This window comes from Pecten maximus, chromosome 12, assembly GCF_902652985.1.
Source record: "Pecten maximus chromosome 12, xPecMax1.1, whole genome shotgun sequence".
Taxonomy (NCBI): Eukaryota; Metazoa; Mollusca; class Bivalvia; order Pectinida; family Pectinidae; genus Pecten; species Pecten maximus.
The window spans coordinates 15,715,417-15,739,118 of NC_047026.1; the positions used below are offsets into that span (position 1 = coordinate 15,715,417).

At 35.7% G+C, this 23,702-nt stretch overlaps 1 protein-coding gene across 1 annotated transcript in view; it reads left to right on the plus strand.

Moving 5' to 3' along the window:
- The first annotated feature begins 1,730 nt into the window (after positions 1-1,730).
- Positions 1,731-23,702, plus strand: part of LOC117339882 (disintegrin and metalloproteinase domain-containing protein 12-like) — a 69,718-nt gene continuing 47,746 nt past the window's right edge. Inside the window, 2 exon segments of the mRNA XM_033901594.1 lie at positions 1,731-1,866; positions 16,357-16,481. Coding sequence (XP_033757485.1) covers positions 1,788-1,866; positions 16,357-16,481 — 204 coding nt within the window. The 5' untranslated portion in view covers positions 1,731-1,787.

The window sequence follows — 23,702 nt, forward strand, 5'->3', positions numbered from 1 at the left end:
TTTAAATGTCATGTGACATTGAATAAAACACACCAAACCTCCTGACCCCTTTATGTTAGAGACCTACATTGGTAGATACCCCGCCTCTACACATGGACCGAACGGGATGAATCACTGAACATTTTTTAAATGGAATATTGTTAAATACATGTATATAAAACGACATAACGCTCATGTTAACTAAGGACGTAAATCATCACCGAGCCTATTTTTAGAAACTTCTTCCGTTGTCATTTTTGTTCACCAAGGCTAAAAATTAAAAATATATATATACATATTAAAAGAATATAGTTTCATAAAAAGGTCAATATAATACAAATACGTTTTCCTTTTAGATGATCGCAGGAAAAAAATAAAAGTTTGAGACGAGTTTAATAAAATCCACATGAAATGAAAATAAATTTAAGATACTCTTTATCATACAACTTCAAAGAACTTTTATTTTGACAGGTTCGTTGTAAAGTCAAAATGTGTGGAGAACTTGGTCAAACGAAGACTACCATAGAAGACAGCCATTTTGTTGCCCCATTTACCGTATTTCATGACCATAGGATTTAGAATGCAATATTACCGGTATAAAACATGCAAGAAAAATGCATTTATTTACTTGGAACGAAGTGCTCATCATCACCATAAATTTCACCGGAATAATTGCGTATAATTTTGTTTTCTTTTTCGTTTTTATTTTTATTGTAACTCAATTCCTTTAAAAAAGCTTGAGGCTTATTTGTTTATGCAGACAAACTTGTTGTAACGTTAACGGCCAAGGATTGTTATCGTCATTAAATAACGGGTTTAGCGTCTTTCGGCCTTTCAGTGGACGAGACCTTACCACTCTAGGTCCGGGAAAATACCGTCTCTAGATATCGAGGGTGTTGATTGAGTGGTTTTTTGTTTGTTTTTGTTTTGTTTTTGTTTTTGTTTGTTTTGTTATTTCAACATATTTTATTGTCTTTTCTTAGCAAGAGGATTGGGCACAAGTTGTACAGCTTATTAAAAGTCTCCCTACAATATAAGTTAGTTAGGCTAACGGTTCCTCGTATCACTGTCGTCTGCTTCTGGTAAGTACCTACTCTTACCATAGTAAGGATAGGGCTAATATTGTTGGGTTTTTTTTTATTGATAATAACCAGAAGCAGGGACATACAAGAAGAAACCGAATCACATTGGCAACATTTCTGGGAGTTATCTCCCATAGAGCCAATTTACATGCATGTTCCACATCTTTTTGTTATTTCTCAAAATATAGTGTAACCAACTTCAGAGGTCACTGTGCAAGTCGCTCGTAGTTCACTCCAAACGAGAGATCGCCCCGTCAGATTTAGATATGCTGACAGCATTATCAAATCTTTATAAAGGTTGTTTGTGCATGAAACATCTATACTCACCTTAATTTATATAAAATTAGTCAATGAATTACAGATAACTATACGAGTATGCCATTAGTACATGAGTTCATCAGATGCTAAAGTGTTTATTTTCTATATAACATGTCATTTATGGATTTTCAATAATTTGATATGTCAGGAATTTGAGACAATCGACATTTTGAATAACTTGATATTTCAGTTTTTCTAAAAAACAATTTAAATTATTTAATAGATACCAAATTACCGAATATCCGTTTTTATTTCACCCGCCGCTGCTCCGTTCGTTTTATTTATTATACCATATACATCCGCTATCTCACTTCACTTCCGGTTTGACGGGTACGCGTCGACTTGGGGTTGTTGCTGACCTGTCTTATTTCATTAGGAAGTGAGAGAAAGATGTGAGTCACATAAAGGATGGATAGTCTGTTTACATGGTCGATGTTTCTTGTTCTGGGGATTTTACTGCAATTATCAACGTTTCATAATGTGAATGGTATGTATATTTATTTAAAATTTCTGAATTAACGCTGTATTCCCTCATCCAGCCTCATATTTTCGTCTGCTCCAAGATCGTTCTTTGAAGTTTGATTCAGAGGCTGCGAACGTCAAAAAAACGGGGGGGATGTGTATTTTTATGGGGGTTAGTGACGTGTTTCACTTAAATTATCCATTGTTATAACGCTTTGTGTGAAAAGAATGTTAAATAATCTTTTTCGATATATCACATATATGTAGAAAGTCATTTTATTTACAAAATAAATAGGACCAATTCAACATACACAGGTGATGAAACATTCACTGGAACACAGACGATGATGGGATAAAAAAATTAATTGTGTGCTAAGAGCACTGTTGTCTGAGTTATGACTGTGCCAACTCAATTTGGTTTATATGTAATATAATAACTCCGGAAATGTGTTAAAATACCTTGGACCCTAAGCGTACACGGGGAGATTAAACTTGCCATTTCATTAGTGAGTAAAAGTACATCAGACAGCATTATTAAGCAATGTAGCAAACAATTGGCGGAATTTTATTGGTAGGCCATTGCATTTTTACATTCAACATTACATTATAAGACTATCTGCTTCAGAATAAATATTCTTAAAGCTGATTGATGATCAGCCTCTCTAAGATAGGTAGGATGAAGTCCTACTACTGCTCATGCTGTCCATTATCAGGTTGAACCAGCTGGCAAGCCATCTGTCAAACCCGACTGTTGGGTATATGGCTTGGTCAAGATCTTGCAGGAGATTAATGTTATACCAGTATGACTTCGTCTGACCTAGTTATCTGATGAATTTGCATAATGTTTTAATAGTATGTAATGTTATTATCCCAGACAGATTAATCTAAGTGTGTTGTATTTTTAATGTAATTATACTAACTATTTTGTAGCGTATTAAGTTCTTCACTTTGAATTCAGCTGCAGCAACCAATCTTTCCTAAATTGTGTTCGAATTTTGCAAGTCCCAATTTTGATGATCTGTGTGAACACAAGATATTGAACATGTGTCTGATATTATTATTAAGGTTTGTGTGCAAAAGTATAACAAAGTAGAAATCAAAGGGTTTTTTAGTGTTTCAGATATATGTAATAATGGTTTCTGTGATTCTAAAACAGCATTTAGGGATTTGGCAGTCTAATATACATAAACAGAAAACTGGGGTTTAATGGAACTGAATCGAAGGAGCTCGAGACACACAGATAATCAAACTATCCACTCAGTGTTTATTGCTACAATTTTAAAAGAATCTTAAGAAAGATGTTGTTGATTTTTTTTCTTTTGCTTTTACATTATTTAGAACAAAATGGCTAAAGGTCCATTTTCCAAAATAGTTTGAAAATGTTATGTAATCACATAATTTAGAACAGACCAGGAATCGAAATACTTCCTATAGTCCTCTGTGTCGGTTATCAAACCATTGCCAGCTGTACATGTATGGCTTTAACAGGGGAACTCCCCTGCACCAATCTGAGAGCACAGCTTTGGTAATTTATCTCCAAACTTCAATACCCACTCGGTGCTTTTTATCATGGCTTCAATACATATCCACTAATTTATCTACAGGAAAGTGTAATGAATTCAATGGTGTTATCAGTTCCTTAATTTCTTAGTTAAGATAAATTACTCATGTTTATAAAACCTTTAGGGCTTGTCATAAATCAGGATTTCAACTTTGGTGACACGCCATAAATTACTTGTTAGTTTATCATGTGTACATGTACTTACTAAAGTTGGAACAATTTTGTTGTTTTGGTATATATTTATATATTAAGAGACTAAAAATGAAAATTATTGATTTATTTTAATTTTAATTTAAAAAAAGTTATTAAACTGAAAGTATATACTATATACAAATGATTTTGATTCCAATAATACCCTGGTATATATTTTAACTGTTCATATATATATCATTCTGTTGATTCAGGGATACGTACATGATGCAACCATTCTGCTGATGTGCTTGATTCCATATCTAAATATTTGAAGTTTTTAATAGTGATTGCATCCATCTAGTCTAAAGGCAGAAATCATTTATGAGGTGTAGAATGTAGATATTTATTTATTGCTATCAAATTTTGAGAGCATTTATTTAATGGTAAGTAAAGTCTCTGATAAGAAATAGACTTTTATTTACATTAGCTATATATCTGTGTACAGCAGTATCAAGTGGCAGACAGTGGAATAGAATTACTGATAATCAGGAGGCATAGACAGGGATCAAAGTGAAACTTTAAATCAAATGAAATTTTAAAATTGAAGTGGAAGATTTTTTTTTCTTGCTTAACTTTGGTTTGTTGGGTTCATATCTGTGCTAGCACAGCTCAGCACAAAATGCCACACCAATTGTACAGAAAACCTTCGTTCAAATTATTCTGCATGAAAATTATCTGTGTAAGGACCGTATTGAGAGGATGGGGTACATGTATATGTATACTTTTAACTTAATTTGTAGCATACATCGCTGGGTAAGGTTTGGGTCTGGATTAGTTTGAAGAATCAATATGCACTACATTTGTTTTTTTCCTCAGGGTTTAGCAGTCTGTGTTTCAAGAACTGCAAGCTTTTAATCTTAATATTTCTAGTCCAGACTATATAAATAACATTATCCTGTGTGTAGACAACAGATCAGTGTCCTCAGGAGGTCAGATGTCAGTTTTATGTACCGGACACAATGAATTTATTACTGACCAGATAACCCAAGGCAAACCTTACTGGCATATCATGACATATCTACAAGAGGTGAAAAAACAACATCTATGGCCTGATAGGCATGTTAACTGTTTTGCCTTTAGGTGAAACTTCAAGCTTTATTAGAAATTAATCACTTCTAATTAATAATATGATATGTTATTCTTTTGTGTCAATGCAAAAAAATATCTACCGGTACCTATACCTATAGCTATATATAGCTATAGTTATTGGATGTTACATCACCCAACATATTTAAGACTAGCGCTTGGAACTTTCAAACTTCAACTAGTTGTATGCTTTTATTGCAATCTAATGAATTTTAATTAAAATCTAATCATTCAAATAAATCCAGCATATTTAAATAAAAACAATTTACTAAACACCGTTTTAGAATAAATCCATTTCCGTGTCTTGTTTCTTGCATTCTTTTCCCTTTTGGAAAATTTCCAACTTTGAGTCGTCAACACTTTTAATTTTAATCCAAATCTTTGAACCAGCTGAAACATTACATGTGCAATATACTTTATATTCTTCTTTGGCATTTGAATTGGATACACTTGAGGTGATGTTCCACTTTTATGCAAATTGAAGAATACAAGATAGTTAATCAAATACTTAATCTTTCAAGTTTTAGTTTATTATTTTCAAAAATGAATTTAAGTACGGTGTATTAGATAATTAGAATATTCATAATGGTACTTCATAATACATTTGGATGATGATTGATGTCACAACATACACAAGAGATCACCACAGCCATTGTTGCAAGCTGGGATGCAGATTTTGTCCTAGTGCAAGTGATAGAGAAATATAAAATTATGCACAAAGACAAAATCTATACCTATATATTTTATATTACATATTCTTTATTTATTACAGTGTGAAGACTGGTCTTAATGCATATATATATTTATAAACAACTGTATCAGTATACGTATTTAGCATATATATAGTCATCTAGGGCTTTTTCTGTGGGCTTTTTGGGGCCGTTTATGGGCCCCATTCCCAATTGAAATAATTTCATATTTAGGCAAATTCCCAAAATTTACAGGTTACTCCTGAAAAAAATCTTTCCCAATTCACCAATTTTCTTCCCAAAATGAGACAAAAAGGCCCTTTCCCAAACCAGTGAGAAAAAGCCCTGTCATCTTTCTCCTATGAAATACTTATTGTAATTTTTAGACTTGTTCACCTTTAGCCAATACAAGAGCATTTTCATAATATTAAAGCAAGTTTATTTAGCTTAATGACATTGCACTTGTATTTATCTGTTAATTGGTTAACTGGCCCTGCATATATTGTATACAAACTGTACATTAATTATATCAACATTGTTATTAGTTACCCATGTTCACAGGGGCCATGGTGGCCGATTGGTTAAGGTGTCTGTGTCCTGACACTCTATCACTAGCCCTCCACCTCTGGGTTGCGAGTTTGAAACCTATGTGGGGCAGTTGCAAGGTACTGACCGTAGGCCGGTGGTTTTTCTCCGGCTTTCCTCCACCTCCAAACCTGGCTGAAATGACCCTGGCTGTTACAGGACGTTAAACAAAATAAACCAAACTAAACCCATGATCACAAGATCTTCTGCAACTGATCATGGCTTAATTGTCTAAGGGTAGTTTGACTTATTTTTGAAAAAGAGATTATTCAGATACATGATATAAACATATTTTTACTTACTAATAATTAATATAACTACATATTTTGGATTACCAGTATAACTGCAAATTGTTGAATTCAACAGCAATTTGTATCCAGCTGTATAGTGTATTTATACACATTACAAGATTTGTATTGTATGACATACATTCATGTACATATCATACGCTATAACAATAATATACAGATTTATAATTGTACACATGTAGGTCACATTTGTGTGGTTCCTAATTAAAATATCCACCTGTTATTGATACACATATATATAATTCCATGCTAATTAATAATTAGAATACAGGGCTTGTCTGGAGTTTTTTTGTGGGAAATACATGCCCTCCATTCCCAATTAAAATTATTTTTTCCAGCCCAAATTTTAAATTGTTCCTTAGAATTTTCTTTCCAAAATGAGGCAAAAGGTCCTATCTTTTTCATACTTGTTTAAAAATATACTGGAATATACTGCACCTGCAGACAAGTGTACATGCTGGCCATGGTATATCACATATTAGTTTGATAAAGCTTTCTTTAATAGAATTAGAGTAGACATGATTGAACAGGTGGGTTCACAGATCCATCAGTGATGCACATGCTTGTGTTGGTAACCATTATCAGTGTTGTTTAATTACATACTCTATCACTAGTTGATAGGTATACAAGTCTTTTTTATACCTATCTAAAGTACATCAGATACAGATTAACACTCAATTCAACCATCATTAGCCAGTGGCCCTCATGTCATCCATCTAGATCTTGTTAACCAAGGCTCATTATTATGTCATGGAGAATGGTTAAATTCATTTCATATTTGTTTTAACTGGCTTGATATGAAAACAGAGCTATAAACTACAACTTGTTATTGTTGGGTAGTTATTTATTTTTAAAAGTCAGATGCACTACTAACGCGTGCGGTAGTAGTACATGTACATAGTACTTCCAGGGAATTTTTTTATTGGGATCTCATGACTGATAGTTACCTGCAGTAAAACCTTATGAGTGTCTGCACTATATCTGCTCATTTCTGTGTGTCAGTATCTGTCTGCACGTCATATAACCTATGGGGGGGGGGGGGGGGGGCATATATTTTTTTCATTTTCACCCATAACTGCCAAATTCAAATTACCTTGCATCTGTCGTCTGCCCATAAAAAAATCTTTGTTATTGCTATTTCCCAAATTTCATATGAAGTACCCCTTGGTCCCTAGTTGTGCCCTTAAATTATGATTTTGGGGCTGATGAAAAAAACAAATGGATGAAGGCAGCCATCTTGGATTTTGACAATGAGTACATGTATTTGATATTGTGATCCTGCATGGATCTCAAATTTCATCTGTGCATGTAGGTCCACTTTGGCCCAAAGTTCTATGTTCTTTTTATTTTTAGGAATGATAAAAAAACCAACCAAAAATGACTGAAAAGCAGCCATCTTGAATTTTGACAGTGAAAGTTTGTTATCGCTATTTCACGAGAAGTCCTGAATAGAATTTGTTATCGATATATCTCAGGAGGATCGTCTTACATCTTTTTTAGACTTCATATATAGGTTCCCCTTGTTATCAAATGATCAAGAGGAAGAGGGGAAAGTAGAGAAAATATCAGTCTTTCATAGGAACAATAAAGACCATTTATTGGTGGGTGCCAACTACAGATCCTCCGAGATCTCATTGTTAATGTAGATATCTCCCAGAAAGGTGGTGCCCCATACTATGATCAGGTCTTGTAATTAAGTCCACCATATATGCATGCACATATAAGGTCCTTTGTTCATCTGGGCATTGACATGCCTTGCCTTGAATTCCTATAACATAATGTAATTTGCCAAATTTTGCAGGCATGCAATGATCATGACTTCCTGAATGTAGTGAAATGAAGGGATCTCATGAATCAAAGAATTTCTTAAAGATAAAACAGTTAATTTCAGCAATGTTGATTAATGTATGTACTTAGAATGTCATGCTCTGGCCATGGGTCAAGAATGGATCATTATATATAGCAGAGTTATGGCCCTTGGGTAGAGATTTGACTTATGTTTTACAGAGTTATGGCCCTTTGTTTATATAATTTGTTATTGAAGTTGGTCAGACTTTTGGATACTTAATTAAGGAATTCCTTAAGTTACTGGTCTACTGGATGAAACAGAGCGTTAAATAGAATATTATTCCTTATTTTTATTTGTTAACATATTTTTATTCCAGTGGTGTTAGTAATATTTGATGTTGGAGTATATATTATATCTGAAAAACAACCTCATTCAACCACTGCCCCCTTCCCCTTTGTGCCTGTACATTGTGTGAATAATTCACTCACAGCCTCTTCTTCCCGATAGCCTTGAAACCAATGTAGTTTCAAGCATATCAGATGTTTGCATAAATTTTAACCTAATAGCAAACCCATAAAAAATTGATAGTAAGTCAACAAGAGTGTAATTTTCTTTACAATAACTGACAGGGATTGGTCACATTATAAGATCTGTCCCTGCTGAGTTTCCACAGCCAGTGTATGGAGGAAACAGTGACTCATAAACATGTGACCACGACTTTTGGGTGAGGCATCGAAGGCCATCACTAAAAGGACATATATACATGTACACATTTGGCCTCTTTGATCTGACCACAAATATTCAGGTGAGATGGTCACTGTCCCTGACAATTTACGAGCATTTTAGGATACATGTATTGCTAACAGTACTTCTCTTATGACACACCAGTAGATGATGAACCACGAAAAACATTTATTAAGAAGTAAAAATACATGTATGTACTGGGAAAATTTTACCTTTTTCTTCTCCAAATAAGGAGAGGCCAAAATCTAACAATGCAGGAAAAGTTTCACTAGTCCCAGTGTGAAGAAGTCTTCTTAGAATTTTCTTTTCTATTAAAATCCCCGTAAATTGATTGCCCTCAAGTTTTTGGCATGACCTGCTGAGTGAGTTGACCCTTGATTTTTAGCATCTACACATGTACATTGATAGTACATTCTGTGCACAAATGCATGCTAGAAGTTGATAACAAAATACAATACTCTCCTAATTCATTAATGAAATTATTTAATCCTGGTCTTGTTGATGTCTTTTCCTGTATTGTAATCTATCAATAACAGATATTGAGCAATTAGATAGATTTTCATCCTGAAATAATTGCCAGTAGGGACTCAGCTCTGCACAAAACCTTAGTGGTACTCAGGTAGCTGTAAGTGAGGTTTATCATCTTTGAAGTACATGGTAATAACTTTAATTTTCAGCTTTAATACTTTGATACTAATTGACCTAGAGCTGTTATGCATGTGTATATATATATATAAATATATTTGCACATGATGCTATTAATAGAAAAGGTATAATTTTTATTAATTATCATTATGAAATTAATTAATCTGAATTTGAAGCTGCTATAAAATTGTTGTTGAACTCATCACTTAAGATTCAGAGTTTGAGTAATTATAATATGACCCAAGAAAATATGCAGTGTACGATATATACATGTATATGCTCTGGCATTTTGAGCTGCTGGTCAGAAAATAGAGTATGATAAAGGTTGAAACTGTACATGTAATTGAAATTATACATGTTGATATTTCAAAAGGTAATAGAACATCATAAACCTGCATCAATACAACATGTACAGTAATACAGTACACTAATCAGCACCTTTATCTCTTACAATTCTATCATTAGCTGTACATGTGTAGTTATATATAGTCCTGGGACCATCAAATCATGATCATCTGTCATCAATCTATCTTAAAGGAAATCTTGTTACATAAAGATATAGATTTGAATTTCCTGTCGTAAGTAGTTGTACCAGAGAGAAATATTTATAATATATTATAAAATTGTACAATTCATATACATGAATGTAAATATATTGCGATCCAGGTATTCATATCATCTAATAGACGACTTCCACAATGATCATGTCAGGGTATCGGGCCGACCATCACTGCGCCGTTCTTTTAAGAACGCCGATGTGGCGCAGCGGTATATGTTGCGGATATTTCTGGCTTGGTGATTGGGTGCCGTAGATCGTGAGTTCGAGGCCCGGTCAGGGCACGAGTCAAAAAGTTGTCTTCCTTCGTCATTTGTGTTACTATGTTATATGTATGAGATCAGAAGAACAATATGGCCATGATTTTAGACAGTGTTTTAGAAGGAAACACATAAGCAGACTGGTCAGAAATTCTTTACACTTTATTCAAGTCAATACTGAATAGCAACTCAATATATTTTAATTTTTGAAAATGTTGCCTCTTGATTCATTTTGACATTGCTATGTACAGTTACAAAAAAGTAAAACTTGCAGAAAACAAATGAAATTTATATCATTTTGTTTGTAATCTGTGCAGAAATAGGTTTGAATAGAAACTTCTTTAGAACTACCACTTGCCAAGTGAGCAGGCTAGGTTTAGTGGTTTTCTGTGGAATAGCTAGCTGCTTGATCATGATCAGACCTACGTATACTCTCTTCAACATAATAATACTGAAAGCATTTTAGTATCTATAGTTAAAATACAACAATTGTTATATTAAAACACATTCTAAACACAAACTGAGAATAGGGAAATAAAGAAGGGTCCTTTTATAAAAGGTTTTGATATGATAAAAATTCCACATCAGCATGAAATGATATTTTATCATGGTGGTCCTGGGTGGGTGTGAAAACTACTTGACATCTAATATGTATACACCAGACTGTCCTTGGATGCACGACCTACCAGGAAATAAGGTGATGAACTTCACAGGATGACTGATCATGATACAACAGCCAGTGACGATATGTTTATGTGTTTACATCAAGGATAATCTAGGTGGTTAAGTGGTAAACACCTCAATATTTTGTTTACATTTTTAGGGTATTTTATGTTTATAGTTTTTGAGTAACAAGGGATCAGCTGGGTGTGAGAAGTTCCAAGTGATGTGAAATCCGACAAAATTTACAGTTTCTTATTGTGGATTATATACCGATATGCATTTGTAAATTCAATAAAGTCCTGTCACACAATATGTTTTACCATATAATGAGATAGCTTTTCTCTCTAAAATCTGATATATATGCTGATCTCAAATCCAGAACACATAGAGTGTAGTAATTATAAGTGAAAGTAGAATTAAAGACCCGTTTCAAAACTTGTTGATTATATACATGTGGAAGAAACGAGTGGGTTTACTAGGGCTTGAGGTACAGTAGTGACGTTACATACAATCTGTCTGTCACTCAGCTGAAGAGGGACAGTTCTTTGGCTTAGTGGGTAGAGTCAGGGATAACTATTATTTGATGGAGACCTGGGTTTGATTCTTTTCAGGACGTTTATAAGCGGAAGTATTCTTTTTCCCTGTACTTTACCATGTGTATTGTACATGTGTTATTCAATTTATTGTTTTTGCATAAACAAAACAGAATTGGGCACAACTGAAATCTTTGGCCAGTTATCCTGACAGTCTTGCTATAGCTAGCTGAAGCAGAATATAAGGAGAAAGGGACTATACATGAATGCCATGATATTGATTTCATCCTGCCAGCTTACTACAGATTTATATATAGGGTTGTCTTCCCTTTATTCCATGCTTAAATGATCATAAATATTCAAGTATGTTATTTTGCAGTAAAATTTGGATAAACTTCATTGCAATTTTCTGCAAATAACCATTTATCTTCTTCCATCACAGTTCATCAGATGGTGTGCTATTCAAATTGCCCTATGTCCATGGTCTGACCAATTTCCTGGGTCCTAGTTGTGCCCATCCAATTTTTGTTTCTGATCTCTTGGATTTTGACAATTGAAGTTTGTTATCTATATTTCTTAAGAAGCACTGTAAGACTATTTCTGTAACTTCCCTTGCTGTACCCGCTTTATTCTGAATCTGATTGGGAAAACATAATGGCCAAAAGGTAGCCATCTTGAATTGGCTTTTGCATTGACAGTTGAATTTCTTATTGCTATTTGATTTCTTGTAAAGTACTGGAAGGAGCCCTGGTAGCCAAGTGGTTAAGGTGTCCCAACACTTGATTATTAGCCCCCCGGGACCTCTGGGATGTGAGTTCGAAACCTATGTCGGGCAGTTGCCAGGTACTGACCATAGGTTGGTGGTTTTTCTCCGGGTACTCCGGCTTTCCTCCATCTCCAAAACCTGGCACATCCTTAAATGACCCTGGCTGTTAATAAGACGTTAAACAAAATCAGCCAAACCAAAACTGTGAAGTACTGGAATGATTTTTCTCAAACAATTACTATTCAGGTTCCTGTCGGTATCATATGTCCATTTGGTTTTGGGACTACATGTACAACTCAGAGAAACAAAATGGCCCACTGGTGGCCATATTGGAATTTATTGATGGATAATAATATTTCTTAACATAGTTAGATGTTGTTAGTTATCATAATTTCTTAATGGATTTTCCTCAAATTACTCATAAGTAGGTTCTAATCCCTTAATTACTCTCAAATGATTAAGAGGAAAAAAGGAAAGGATAGAAATTAAAGTTAAGAGAAAGATCAGTCTTACATTTATACCAATTCAAAGGTTGACACCAAGAGCCAGTCTGGAGATCTTTTGTGATGCTTATTTGCATATTTCTTCAAATCTGCAAATTGTTTTGTTCACTCTTCAGTGGTTTAAAAAGGTTGTTTTGAGAAAATAGAGCATTTGTACAGTTTTTCTATATCAAGTAATCCTACTTAATGTTTGTATGTAAGATTAGAGACATTTATGTCATGATATATGTACCTACCTTCTATATGATAAAAATATATGTAGAAAATGTCTGTTTTAAATGAACTGGTAACCTAGGGACTTTTCTGAGGGTTTTTTGGGGGCTGTTAATGGGCATCGTTCCCAATTAAAATTACAAATGTATTTCAAATTTAGGCCAAATTCCCCAAATTTGTAACTATATAGTTTACTTCTGAAAAACGCTTTTCCAATTCAACAATTTTCTTCTCAAAATGCGGCAAAAAGGTCTGATCCCAAATCAGTGGAAAAAAACCCCTAATCATGCAGTCATGTTATATGTAATTACTGAACATATGAATGTCATTGCAGTCATGATCTAAGCAATATAGAAAGCCATCCTCATCAACGTCAACCATCTATGACTTGGTATATGATTATAATAAAAACCCTTTCAATGGAATTAATTCAGAGATTATATCATGAATTGCCGTTCTCTGTAGTTTGCTTTTGGCCTCTATAACGCTACAGACATTAACTTTGATGAATCCATAGTGACTGTCGACTGCTAGCCGTCATTTATATAAAGTGTTACTTTTATGATTTGAACATTGTAATGTTTTTTTTATGATTGACCAGATGTGTTGTGATATCAATGTACCCTGTCCTACTAATGACCTGGTCAGATGTGTTGTAATGTACCCTGTCCTTCTAATGACCTGGTCAGAGTTATTGTGATGTACCCTGTCCTACTAATGACCTGGTCAGAGGTGTTGTAATGTACCCTGTCCTTCTAATGACCTGGTCAGAGGTGTTGTGATGTACCCTGTCCTACTATGACCTGGTCAGAGGTGTTGTAATGTACCCTGTCCTTCTAATGACCTGGTCAGAGGTGTTGTGATGTACCCTGTCCTACTATGACCTGACCAGTGGTGTTGTGATGTACCCTGTCCTACTAATGACCTGGTCAGAGGTGTTGTGATGTACCCTGTCCTACTATGACCTGACCAGTGGTGTTGTGATGTACCCTGTCCTACTATGACCTGGCCAGATGTGTTGTGATGTACCCTGTCCTATACTATGACCTGGTCAGATGTGTTGTGATGTACCCTGTCCTATACTATGACCTGGTCAGAGGTGTTGTGATGTACCCCCTGTCCTACTATGACCTGACCAGATGTGTTGTGATGTACTCTGTCCTACTAATGACCTGGCCAGAGGTGTTGTGATGTACCCTGTCCTACTATGACCTGGCCAGAGTTGTTGTGATGTACCCTGTCCTACTATGACCTGGCCAGAGGTGTTGTGATGTACCCTGTCCTACTATGACCTGGCCAGAGTTGTTGTGATGTACCCTGTCCTACTATGACCTGGCCAGAGGTGTTGTGATGTACCCTGTCCTACTATGACCTGGCCAGAGGTGTTGTGATGTACCCTGTCCTATACTATGACCTGGCCAGATGTGTTGTGATGTACCCTGTCCTACTATGACCTGGTCAGATGTGTTGTGATGTACCCTGTCCTATACTATGACCTGGTCAGAGGTGTTGTGATGTACCCTGACCTACTATGACCTGGTCAGAGGTGTTGTGATGTACCCTGTCCTACTATGACCTGGCCAGATGTGTTGTGATGTACCCTGTCCTACTATGACCTCGTCAGATGTGTTGTGATGTACCCTGTCCTACAATGACCTGGCCAGAGGTTGTGATGTACCCTGTCCTACTATGACCTGGTCAGAGGTGTTGTGATGTACCCTGTCGTACTATGACCTGGTCAGAGGTGTTGTGATGTACCCTGTCCTACAATGACCTGGCCAGAGGTTGTGATGTACCCTGTCCTATACTATGACCTGGTCAGATGTGTTGTGATGTACCCTGTCGTACTATGACCTGGTCAGAGGTGTTGTGATGTACCCTGACCTACTATGACCTGGTCAGAGCTGTTGTGATGTACCCTGTCCTACAATGACCTGGCCAGATGTGTTGTGATGTACCCTGTCCTACTATGACATGACCAGAGGTGTTGTGATGTACCCTGTCCTACTATGACCTGGTCAGAGGTGTTGTGATTGTAACCCTGCCTACTTGACCTGATCCAGAGGTGTTGTGTGTTAACGTGTCCTACTAATGACCTGAGTCAGATGTGTTGTGATGTACCCTGCTTCATAATGACTCTGCGTCAGAGGTGTTTGATGTACCCTGTCCTACTATGACATGACCAGAGTTGTTGTGATGTACCCTGTCCTACTATGACCTGGTCAGAGTTATTGTGATGTACCCTGTCCTACTATGACCTGGTCAGAGGTGTTGTGATGTACCGTGTCCTACTATGACCTGGCCAGAGGTGTTGTGATGTACCCTGTCCTACTATGACCTGGCCAGATGTGTTGTGATGTACCCTGTCCTACTATGACCTGGTCAGAGGTGTTGTGATGTACCCTGTCCTTCTAATGACCTGGTCAGATGTGTTGTGATGTACCCTGTCCTACTATGACCTGGTCAGAGGTGTTGTGATGTACCCTGTCCTACTATGACCTGGCCAGATGTGTTGTGATGTACTCTGTCCTACTATGACCTGGTCAGATGTGTTGTGATGTATCCTGTCCTACTTTAACCTGGCCAGAGGTGTTGTGATGTACCCTGTCCTACTATGACATGGCCAGATGTGTTGTGATGTACCCTGTCCTACTATGACATGGCCAGATGTGTTGTGATGTATACCCTGTCCTACTATGACCTGGTCAGAGTTGTTGTGACATTTATATAATTAGAGTATAGATTGAAGCTGTTTATATAGCATATATTGAATCAAAGAAATTGTAAAGGACTCCCTTGATTATTTTACAGGAAGTACATTCAGTTTACGCAAAATAATTCTGGACTCGACTTGTAATCAACCCAATACAAACCCTGCTGTACCCTGTCATGACATGTACAGTCCAGGTGTTGTAATATTGAATTGTCTCGGCCCTTTTGTGACCTGTCCAGATGTGTGACGTGAATATGTTACAGAATTTACTCCGCCATTATGTATTCATTGCATGTCTGTGTTAATCAGGCATAAGACTGGGTCACTCCTGAAGTTTTAAACTCTACTTAATAGCATATAATTACATTTCCTTATTTTAAATGCATATCGTAAACCTGCATATTTTGGTGATTAGTTATTTTAGCACTTTTCTCTCTTGAAGCCTTATGCTAATTTATGATTGAGCTAACTGCACTTTCTTAGTAAATACCAATTTCTGTAGCAATTTTAAATGGATGCACCAATGCATCATTGCATGTGCTAATCTGAATTTGCTTGAGTCTGAAACTTGAGTGTGCAAAAATGGGTAATGTGTTTACAGTTTAAACATGAAATGTAAGACATTCTATGTATTACTATTTATAAAAAAAAATTAATTTAAACTTTTTCTTTATTTGTACATATATTTTTATGGTTTATTTTTCTGCAGGTGCATATAAAGATGATGCAGTACAATCACAGACAGACAAACAGACAGTTGTTGAAGAAAAGTATGAGGTGACATCAGCATCATTTTACCATGGCCGCCAGAAAAGGGACACAACTCTGAACAAGGTTTGTTAAAATGTTGCAATTAGTTTTGGGATAAAACAATTTTCTTTAAATGTTTCTACATATTTTGAATAAAGGACACTTGAAATACAGCAACTTCTATATTATGCAATGAAAAAAAAAAAAATATATAAATTACTAAAGTGATATATACTGTATAAAAAGGGCATGTTATATCCAAAGATAATATTTCATTGTTAGAAAATATCTTAAGATGTACATATCAAATTCTCAAAATTCCTTATTTGGATACTGATTATCATAAAATGGGGCCAATTGAATAATATGGACAAATTGGTTTGTCATCGCGTTATATGTAACATTAATTAGGTTCAAGTTTTGATTGACTTGCAGATGTTGATACAGGCCTTGAAAATCTTTGTCAATGTCTGTCTGAGAAAAAAATAGAACTCCAGGTCACTAAGACTGATCTTAATTATTTCATAAACGAACGTCTCGGGTCTAATCAGCCGAACTGTTTGGATCAGTATACACGTACGTAAGAGATCACGATTTTATAGAGACCAGGAATATCAAATCAATGAAAGCCACCTAGAGCAGTGATCACAAACCCAAAATTAGGCAAGGGACAATTCCTAGCCGTGTATATTTTGGTTTTAAGTATTTAAGCTCTGTATTACTGATGGCTATCACGGTAATGCCTAGGTTTGGATTAATTAGTGGTTTTAGATCCACTCCTATTTGTGTTACACGACAAAGGTTTCAAACTATTTCCTGGCCTTGCATGTACGTTACATGTGACTTCGTGTTAATATTACGGAACATTAACTCTGGTTACATGTATATATGTACTAGCTATATAAAGTGAGACTTGCTGAGGGCTTACGATACATTGATATATACGCTGATTGGTATTGAAAGAAGAAGCTGGCTATAGGCTAGGTGAGCATACTGCTTCAGAGATATTTGATTTTTTTTTTACTGTTGATCAATATAAATGATGACAATTATCATCAGTTAGGTTAGGGGAAAGTGTCCATTGGCTGTAGGCAGTGAAATCGGACAAGTAGCTTTCATGATTTTGTTGGTATAATCAATATACTGTAAATCACTTATATTTCGTGTGGGATTTATTTTCGCGTTAATTCGCGAGGAGAGTACAACGCGAATTCAAATCCCTCGCGAATATTTATATAAGAATGACAAGAATAAGTGGCGTTCATTTAGAATTTACCGTAATATTTAGTTGGTGAACAGACTTCGCCATTAAAGTAATAATAAAATGATAAAGTATATACTTATATCAGATTGTAATTTTATATCACAAAACACTATACATATGAAGAGGCGTGAAAGCTTTATTTACATTGAAAACAACTCACTTCACTCTCTACATGGAAATATCGCCGACCTGTTAACGTCATTAGCGAATTTTAAGTTATTTTGATATCAGAATTCGCGAAATTATGTATTCGCGAATAAGTCGAATGAGGTGACTTCGCAAAATATAAGTGATTTACAGTAGGTACCACATACATATGGTAGACAAAACAAAGCATTTCAATATGATATTATTATATACTTATCTTATATATATCTATTAGACCCATCCATTTTTCCCCCCAAGAATATGGTACTTATTTATGAATTGATGAATTTAATACCTGCAAACTACAACTGCAAAATATTTGCCCATTAAATAATTAACAACAATACAGTACACCAATGATAAAGTGCTGATCAGGGTTAACCATATGTGCTAGCACCATGGGGATTGGTTGCTTGTGAAGCTGGTGACAGACTCATACTTCTGGTGGCAGTGAGTGTGGGAGGATAAATTGATTTTGCAGTTTTGCTGACGCTTCAATAGTTGACTGCAAGGTAGTACAAGTGATGCTGCTGTAAGCTACCTGTTCAATGTGACAGTTCATTATTGTGGATTATTGTCTTTGGCTTTAAGCATAACATATATTGGTTTACCTTTTTAAGGAGAAGAATCCTTTTAATCCTACTCTGAAAATTATTGAACTGAAATGTTCCACAGACATATTAAACTCACATCCTTCAATAATGGAGATAAGGTATTTATTTTTAGGGATATTTATCACATTTGAACAAATATAAAACACCTTTGCCTGGATACAGATGTAAGGCAGTTATTGATAAAAGGTAACTGAATTATATCTCTATTAGACATGTAGCCACGTGCAGTCTCCAATCCAAGGGATTTCCATTCATTATCTCTCACACCATTAACATCTAGCGGATCACAAACCTAGACAACTAATTAAGGGTTAATTCAATTGATTAATCTCTGGTTGACTTAAGAACTACACATACATGACTGTCAAAATAAAACCTGAGTTGAAAAATAACCGCATGTATAATAGGCCAGGGCCTCATGATCATCCCCTAACATTTGAATTCATGCTTTGTCTACAACATGTGAATATTGCTGTCAGTACTGTCTTTGAACAACATTATACAATTATTGCCCTTGTTCCGGGTTGACATGAATATTTGACCACCCGAGAGGTGTCATGTCACCCGAGGGCGTAGCCCGAGGGTGACATGACACCTCAAGGGTGGGCAAATATTCATGTCAACTCGGAACAAGGGCAGTAATTGTTTTATTATACCGAAAAAAACATAAGTGAATTAATTTTGGTATCAATAAGTTTATTTATTACTATCAACAGTTTTTAAGAAAAGTTTTTAAGAGGTACCCCATCGTCTTTCTGGACCCGGCATAAAATTCTCCCAGTTGAACTTTCAATGTATGGACGTCGAAGTTTTCACAATCCTTTGGTCTAGGCCTACCTGTTGCAGATAGGAAATGTCTAAAGGAATCCACGGCCACATTAATGACCCTTTTGGTGTTTTTAGAATCCTTTTCTTGCAATAATTTCGCCAATTCCTCCTCTGTTGGCAGACGATAGCGTCCGCCGGCAGCCATTGTTGTTGTCAAGCAGAATACTCGGAACTTCTCTGATTCGACTACTTTTGAAGACGTTACGGAAGAGAGTTCCGAGTTGGGGCTCACGAGAGGGTGACATAACGATTTTGGAGGGCTCACGAGAGGGTGACATAACGAATGTTTTTAATCACGTGACATGGTTTTCACTAATCAGAAGCTGTGATACAAGTCTGAGGTATAATAAAACCAATTGTAAAAACAACCAATCTTTGTCTTAACCAAAAACAACACAAAAAAACCCAAGTTTTGTCTAAATTAACCAACAAATAACACCAAAAACAACTAAGTTTTATTTCAACCATTAGAAACATAAAAAACCAAAAACAACACCAAAAAAAAAATCTTGTCAACCAACAATTTGGTTTGGTTTATTTTGTTAGACATCCTATTAACAGCCAGGGTCAAGGATATGTCAGATTTTGGAGGTGGACGAAAGCCAGAGTACCCAGAACTTAACCAACAAGCAACACCAAAAACAACCAATTGCAAGCTTTGTCTCAACCAACAAGCAACACCAAAAACAACCAATTGCAAGCTTTGTCTCAACCAACAAGCAACACCAAAAATAACCAATTGCAAGCTTTGTCTCAACCAACAAGAAACACCAAAAACAACCAAGCTTTATTTCATGGAACAAGCAACCAAAATCAACCAAGCATTGTCTTCAAACAGCAATATATCACTAAGAACAATTAGCTTTGTTTCCGACCAGCAAAACATTACTTAGATTTAAAGAACAAATGAACTTTCTCTTCACCAAATTCAACAAAATACCCAAGATCCAAGATTTGTCTTAAAACAATAACATAACCATTGCAATCGGTTTGAATTTTTTTTGGACCAATCAATGCATACAGATATCACCAAGAACAAGATTCATCAAAGCTAGAGAGGTCTAACAGAGCTGAATTAATAGTTTTATATCGGCATTGACTGTGGAACTTTGAATCTGACATTATCAAAATACGAAACATTATCAAAATATGGCCAAGATATATACAAAAGTGTAACATTTCAGTTCATATATATATTGATAATCCCTACAAAACCTTTAGGGAAGCCGCTCATGATTATAAGGAAGCATATGGCATTACTGAAATAACAATACAATGTCTGACATATACAGTCTGTCCACCTCATGTTTCAGACGGTTCAGGTTTGTTAACAGGACACTTTCTATATATGTACAGGAAACAGGACTTTCTAAACAACTCCATAGGGACCAGTGTATATATACAAAATGTATATATTTATTGGCATAGGCAGGTTCTGTGATTATGGAGGTGCTTTATGTGCATTCTGTAGAAAGAAGAAGTGACAGACCCTCCATAATTTTGAATAGGATACTTGTACAGGCATATTTATGGTAATATAATGTTGTGTTTGATCTTTTTTCATTCTTGATAAAATAATCTGTCCATTATTGAACCCCTCCCCCCCCCCCCAAAAAGTGAAAATGCTCAGGAGCTATAGTTTTCAATTACATATACACTGTATCTATATAATACTTATGTAAATCAAAATTGACAATCTCTAAATTTAAATAAGTCTGACAATAAGCCAATGTCTGCTAATAAGCCTGTGCCTGGTAATAAGCACTTGCATGTTGATAAACCCATGCCTGGTAATAACTTTTTATAAGCTTATTTCTGGTAGTAAGTAATTGTCTGTTAATAAGCTTATGCCTGTAATAAGCCCATGTCTGGCAATAAGTCCATGTCTGGTAATATGCCCACCCTTTCTATTGCATTTCAATAAAAATACCATCTAATGTAGCGTCATATTCCTTTTGTTAGAAGCTCATCCCCTAATGTGTGTCAGAGATTATGTGCTTACAGTACACTAGTCAAGCCATTACATAGCACTGAAGTATTTGATAAATAGTTTGATGCCTGTTGAGATAAGGTCCATATGTACCAGTCGATTATAATTATAGTTCAGTAGAAATGCTAACAAATGCACTCCTTCTTTGTGCCAAAGATGATCAATGTGTCCGCAAATACAGCTTTTGTCCACAAATAAGCCCTTAAATAAATTTTACAAAATCTTCCATTTCAAAGCAATAAAACCAAAATGTGGTTCACAAATATTAAGCCTGTCACAAAACTTTAGAACTAAAAGTTTCCACTAGGGTAGGGGGCCTGGAGATATGTTATGAGTTGTTTCCTGGGCTTATATTGCATGATGAATACGGTAATAGACAAATTGATGACACCTTGTTCATTTCCAATTATTTCTTCCTCTGTACAGATCATATTTACAACTGTATATATATACATTGTAAGCTAGGTATACTATATATAAACAATACATATACACTGGATATATTTTCTGTGGTGTAAATTCAAACCAAATGTAAATACTAATGGAAGTCAGTAGAGCCTGAGTGAAGGGCAATGTGTGTTCTGTTTTAAGTTAGATACTGTATAGGATGTATGGAGAATTGGGATATGAGGAGTAGGAGGTGTGGAATTTTAAGCATAAATTACATTATCATCCTCATTAAATTCTGACTTTGGGTCAAGTTACCATCATACCCACCAAATCCTCTTGGTTGTTGGGTCAAGTTACCATCATACCCACCAAATCCTCTTGGTTGTTGGGTGATCAAGTTACCATCATATCCACCAAATCCTCTTGGTTGTTTGGTCAAGTTACCATCATACCCACCAAATCCTCTTGGTTGTTGGGTGATCAAGTTACCATCATATCCACCAAATCCTCTTGGTTGTTTGGTCAAGTTACCATCATACCCACCAAATCCTCTTGGTTGTTGGGTCAAGTTATCCACCAAATCCTCTTGGTTGTTGGGTGATCAAGTTACCATCATACCCACCAAATCCTCTTGGTTGTTGGGTCAAGTTACCATCATATCCACCAAATCCTCTTGGTTGTTGGGTGATCAAGTTACCATCATATCCACCAAATCCTCTTGGTTGTTGGGTCAAGTTACCATCATATCCACCAAATCCTCTTGGTTGTTAGGTCAAGTTACCATCATACCCACCAAATCCTCTTGGTTGTTAGGTTAAGTTACCATCATATCCACCAAATCTTCTTGGTTGTTGGGTCAAGTTACCATCATATCCACCAAATCCTCTTGGTTGTTGGGTGATCAAGTTACCATCATATCCACCAAATCCTCTTGGTTGTTGGGTCAAGTTACCATCATACCCACCAAATCCTCTTGGTTGTTGGGTGATCAAGTTACCATCATATCCACCAAATCCTCTTGGTTGTTGGGTGATCAAGTTACCATCATATCCACCAAATCCTCTTGGTTGTTGGGTCAAGTTACCATCATACCCACCAAATCCTCTTGGTTGTTGGGTCAAGTTACCATCATACCCACCAAATCCTCTTGGTTGTTGGGTGATCAAGTTACCATCATATCCACCAAATCCTCTTGGTTGTTGGGTCAAGTTACCATCATATCCACCAAATCCTCTTGGTTGTTGGGTCAAGTTACCATCATACCCACCAAATCCTCTTGGTTGTTGGGTCAAGTTACCATCATACCCACCAAATCCTCTTGGTTGTTGGGTCAAGTTACCATCATACCCACCAAGTCCTCTTGGTTGTCATCAATCACATTAACACAGCTGCTATATGGATTTGTGTAATGACAACAAATTTTAATTTATCATGGCTCTGTTGATAATGTTTAGTCTGGAGACTTGAATCACGTGTGCATGGGATATTGAAATAAAGTGTCCAATAATACATTGTTATAATCTGTTCCTGACAATGGTAATGGTAATTGATTTTTGTGTCATTGAGGGAAAAACACATTAATCTTCCTTATCTATATTATTAATGTTTGTAACACAGTCATTTTAACTCTCACTTTCTCATTTGAAAAGTAATTATACTCATGTTGCACTGGAAGTGAACATGATAATTTTTTTTGTAAAATATTTTTTTGAGATATAAAGAACTTCAATGTAATATGTGAAAATCATTGTCAGAAAAAAAGAAGAAGAAGAAAATACTGAGGGTTTTGCCCGCCATGAAATGAAAGGGGGGGGGGGGGGGGGGGATCATTAGCTATATAGTATGTGTTACCCATGTCCATTCTGTCCTGTCTCATGAGTGCAATGCAACTAACTAACCTCAGGAACTGATGAGGTTTTGGGGTGTCAAGTGGCAGCAGGGGCATTTATAATTATATGTCTTTATAGTTTATTCTATATTATTGTTCTTGTTTATTTTTTTGCCGTTCGCCTTTATCAAAATGTTTTTGCAACTTAAATGTTTCATCCTTCATAACAATAAAAAGCCCCATT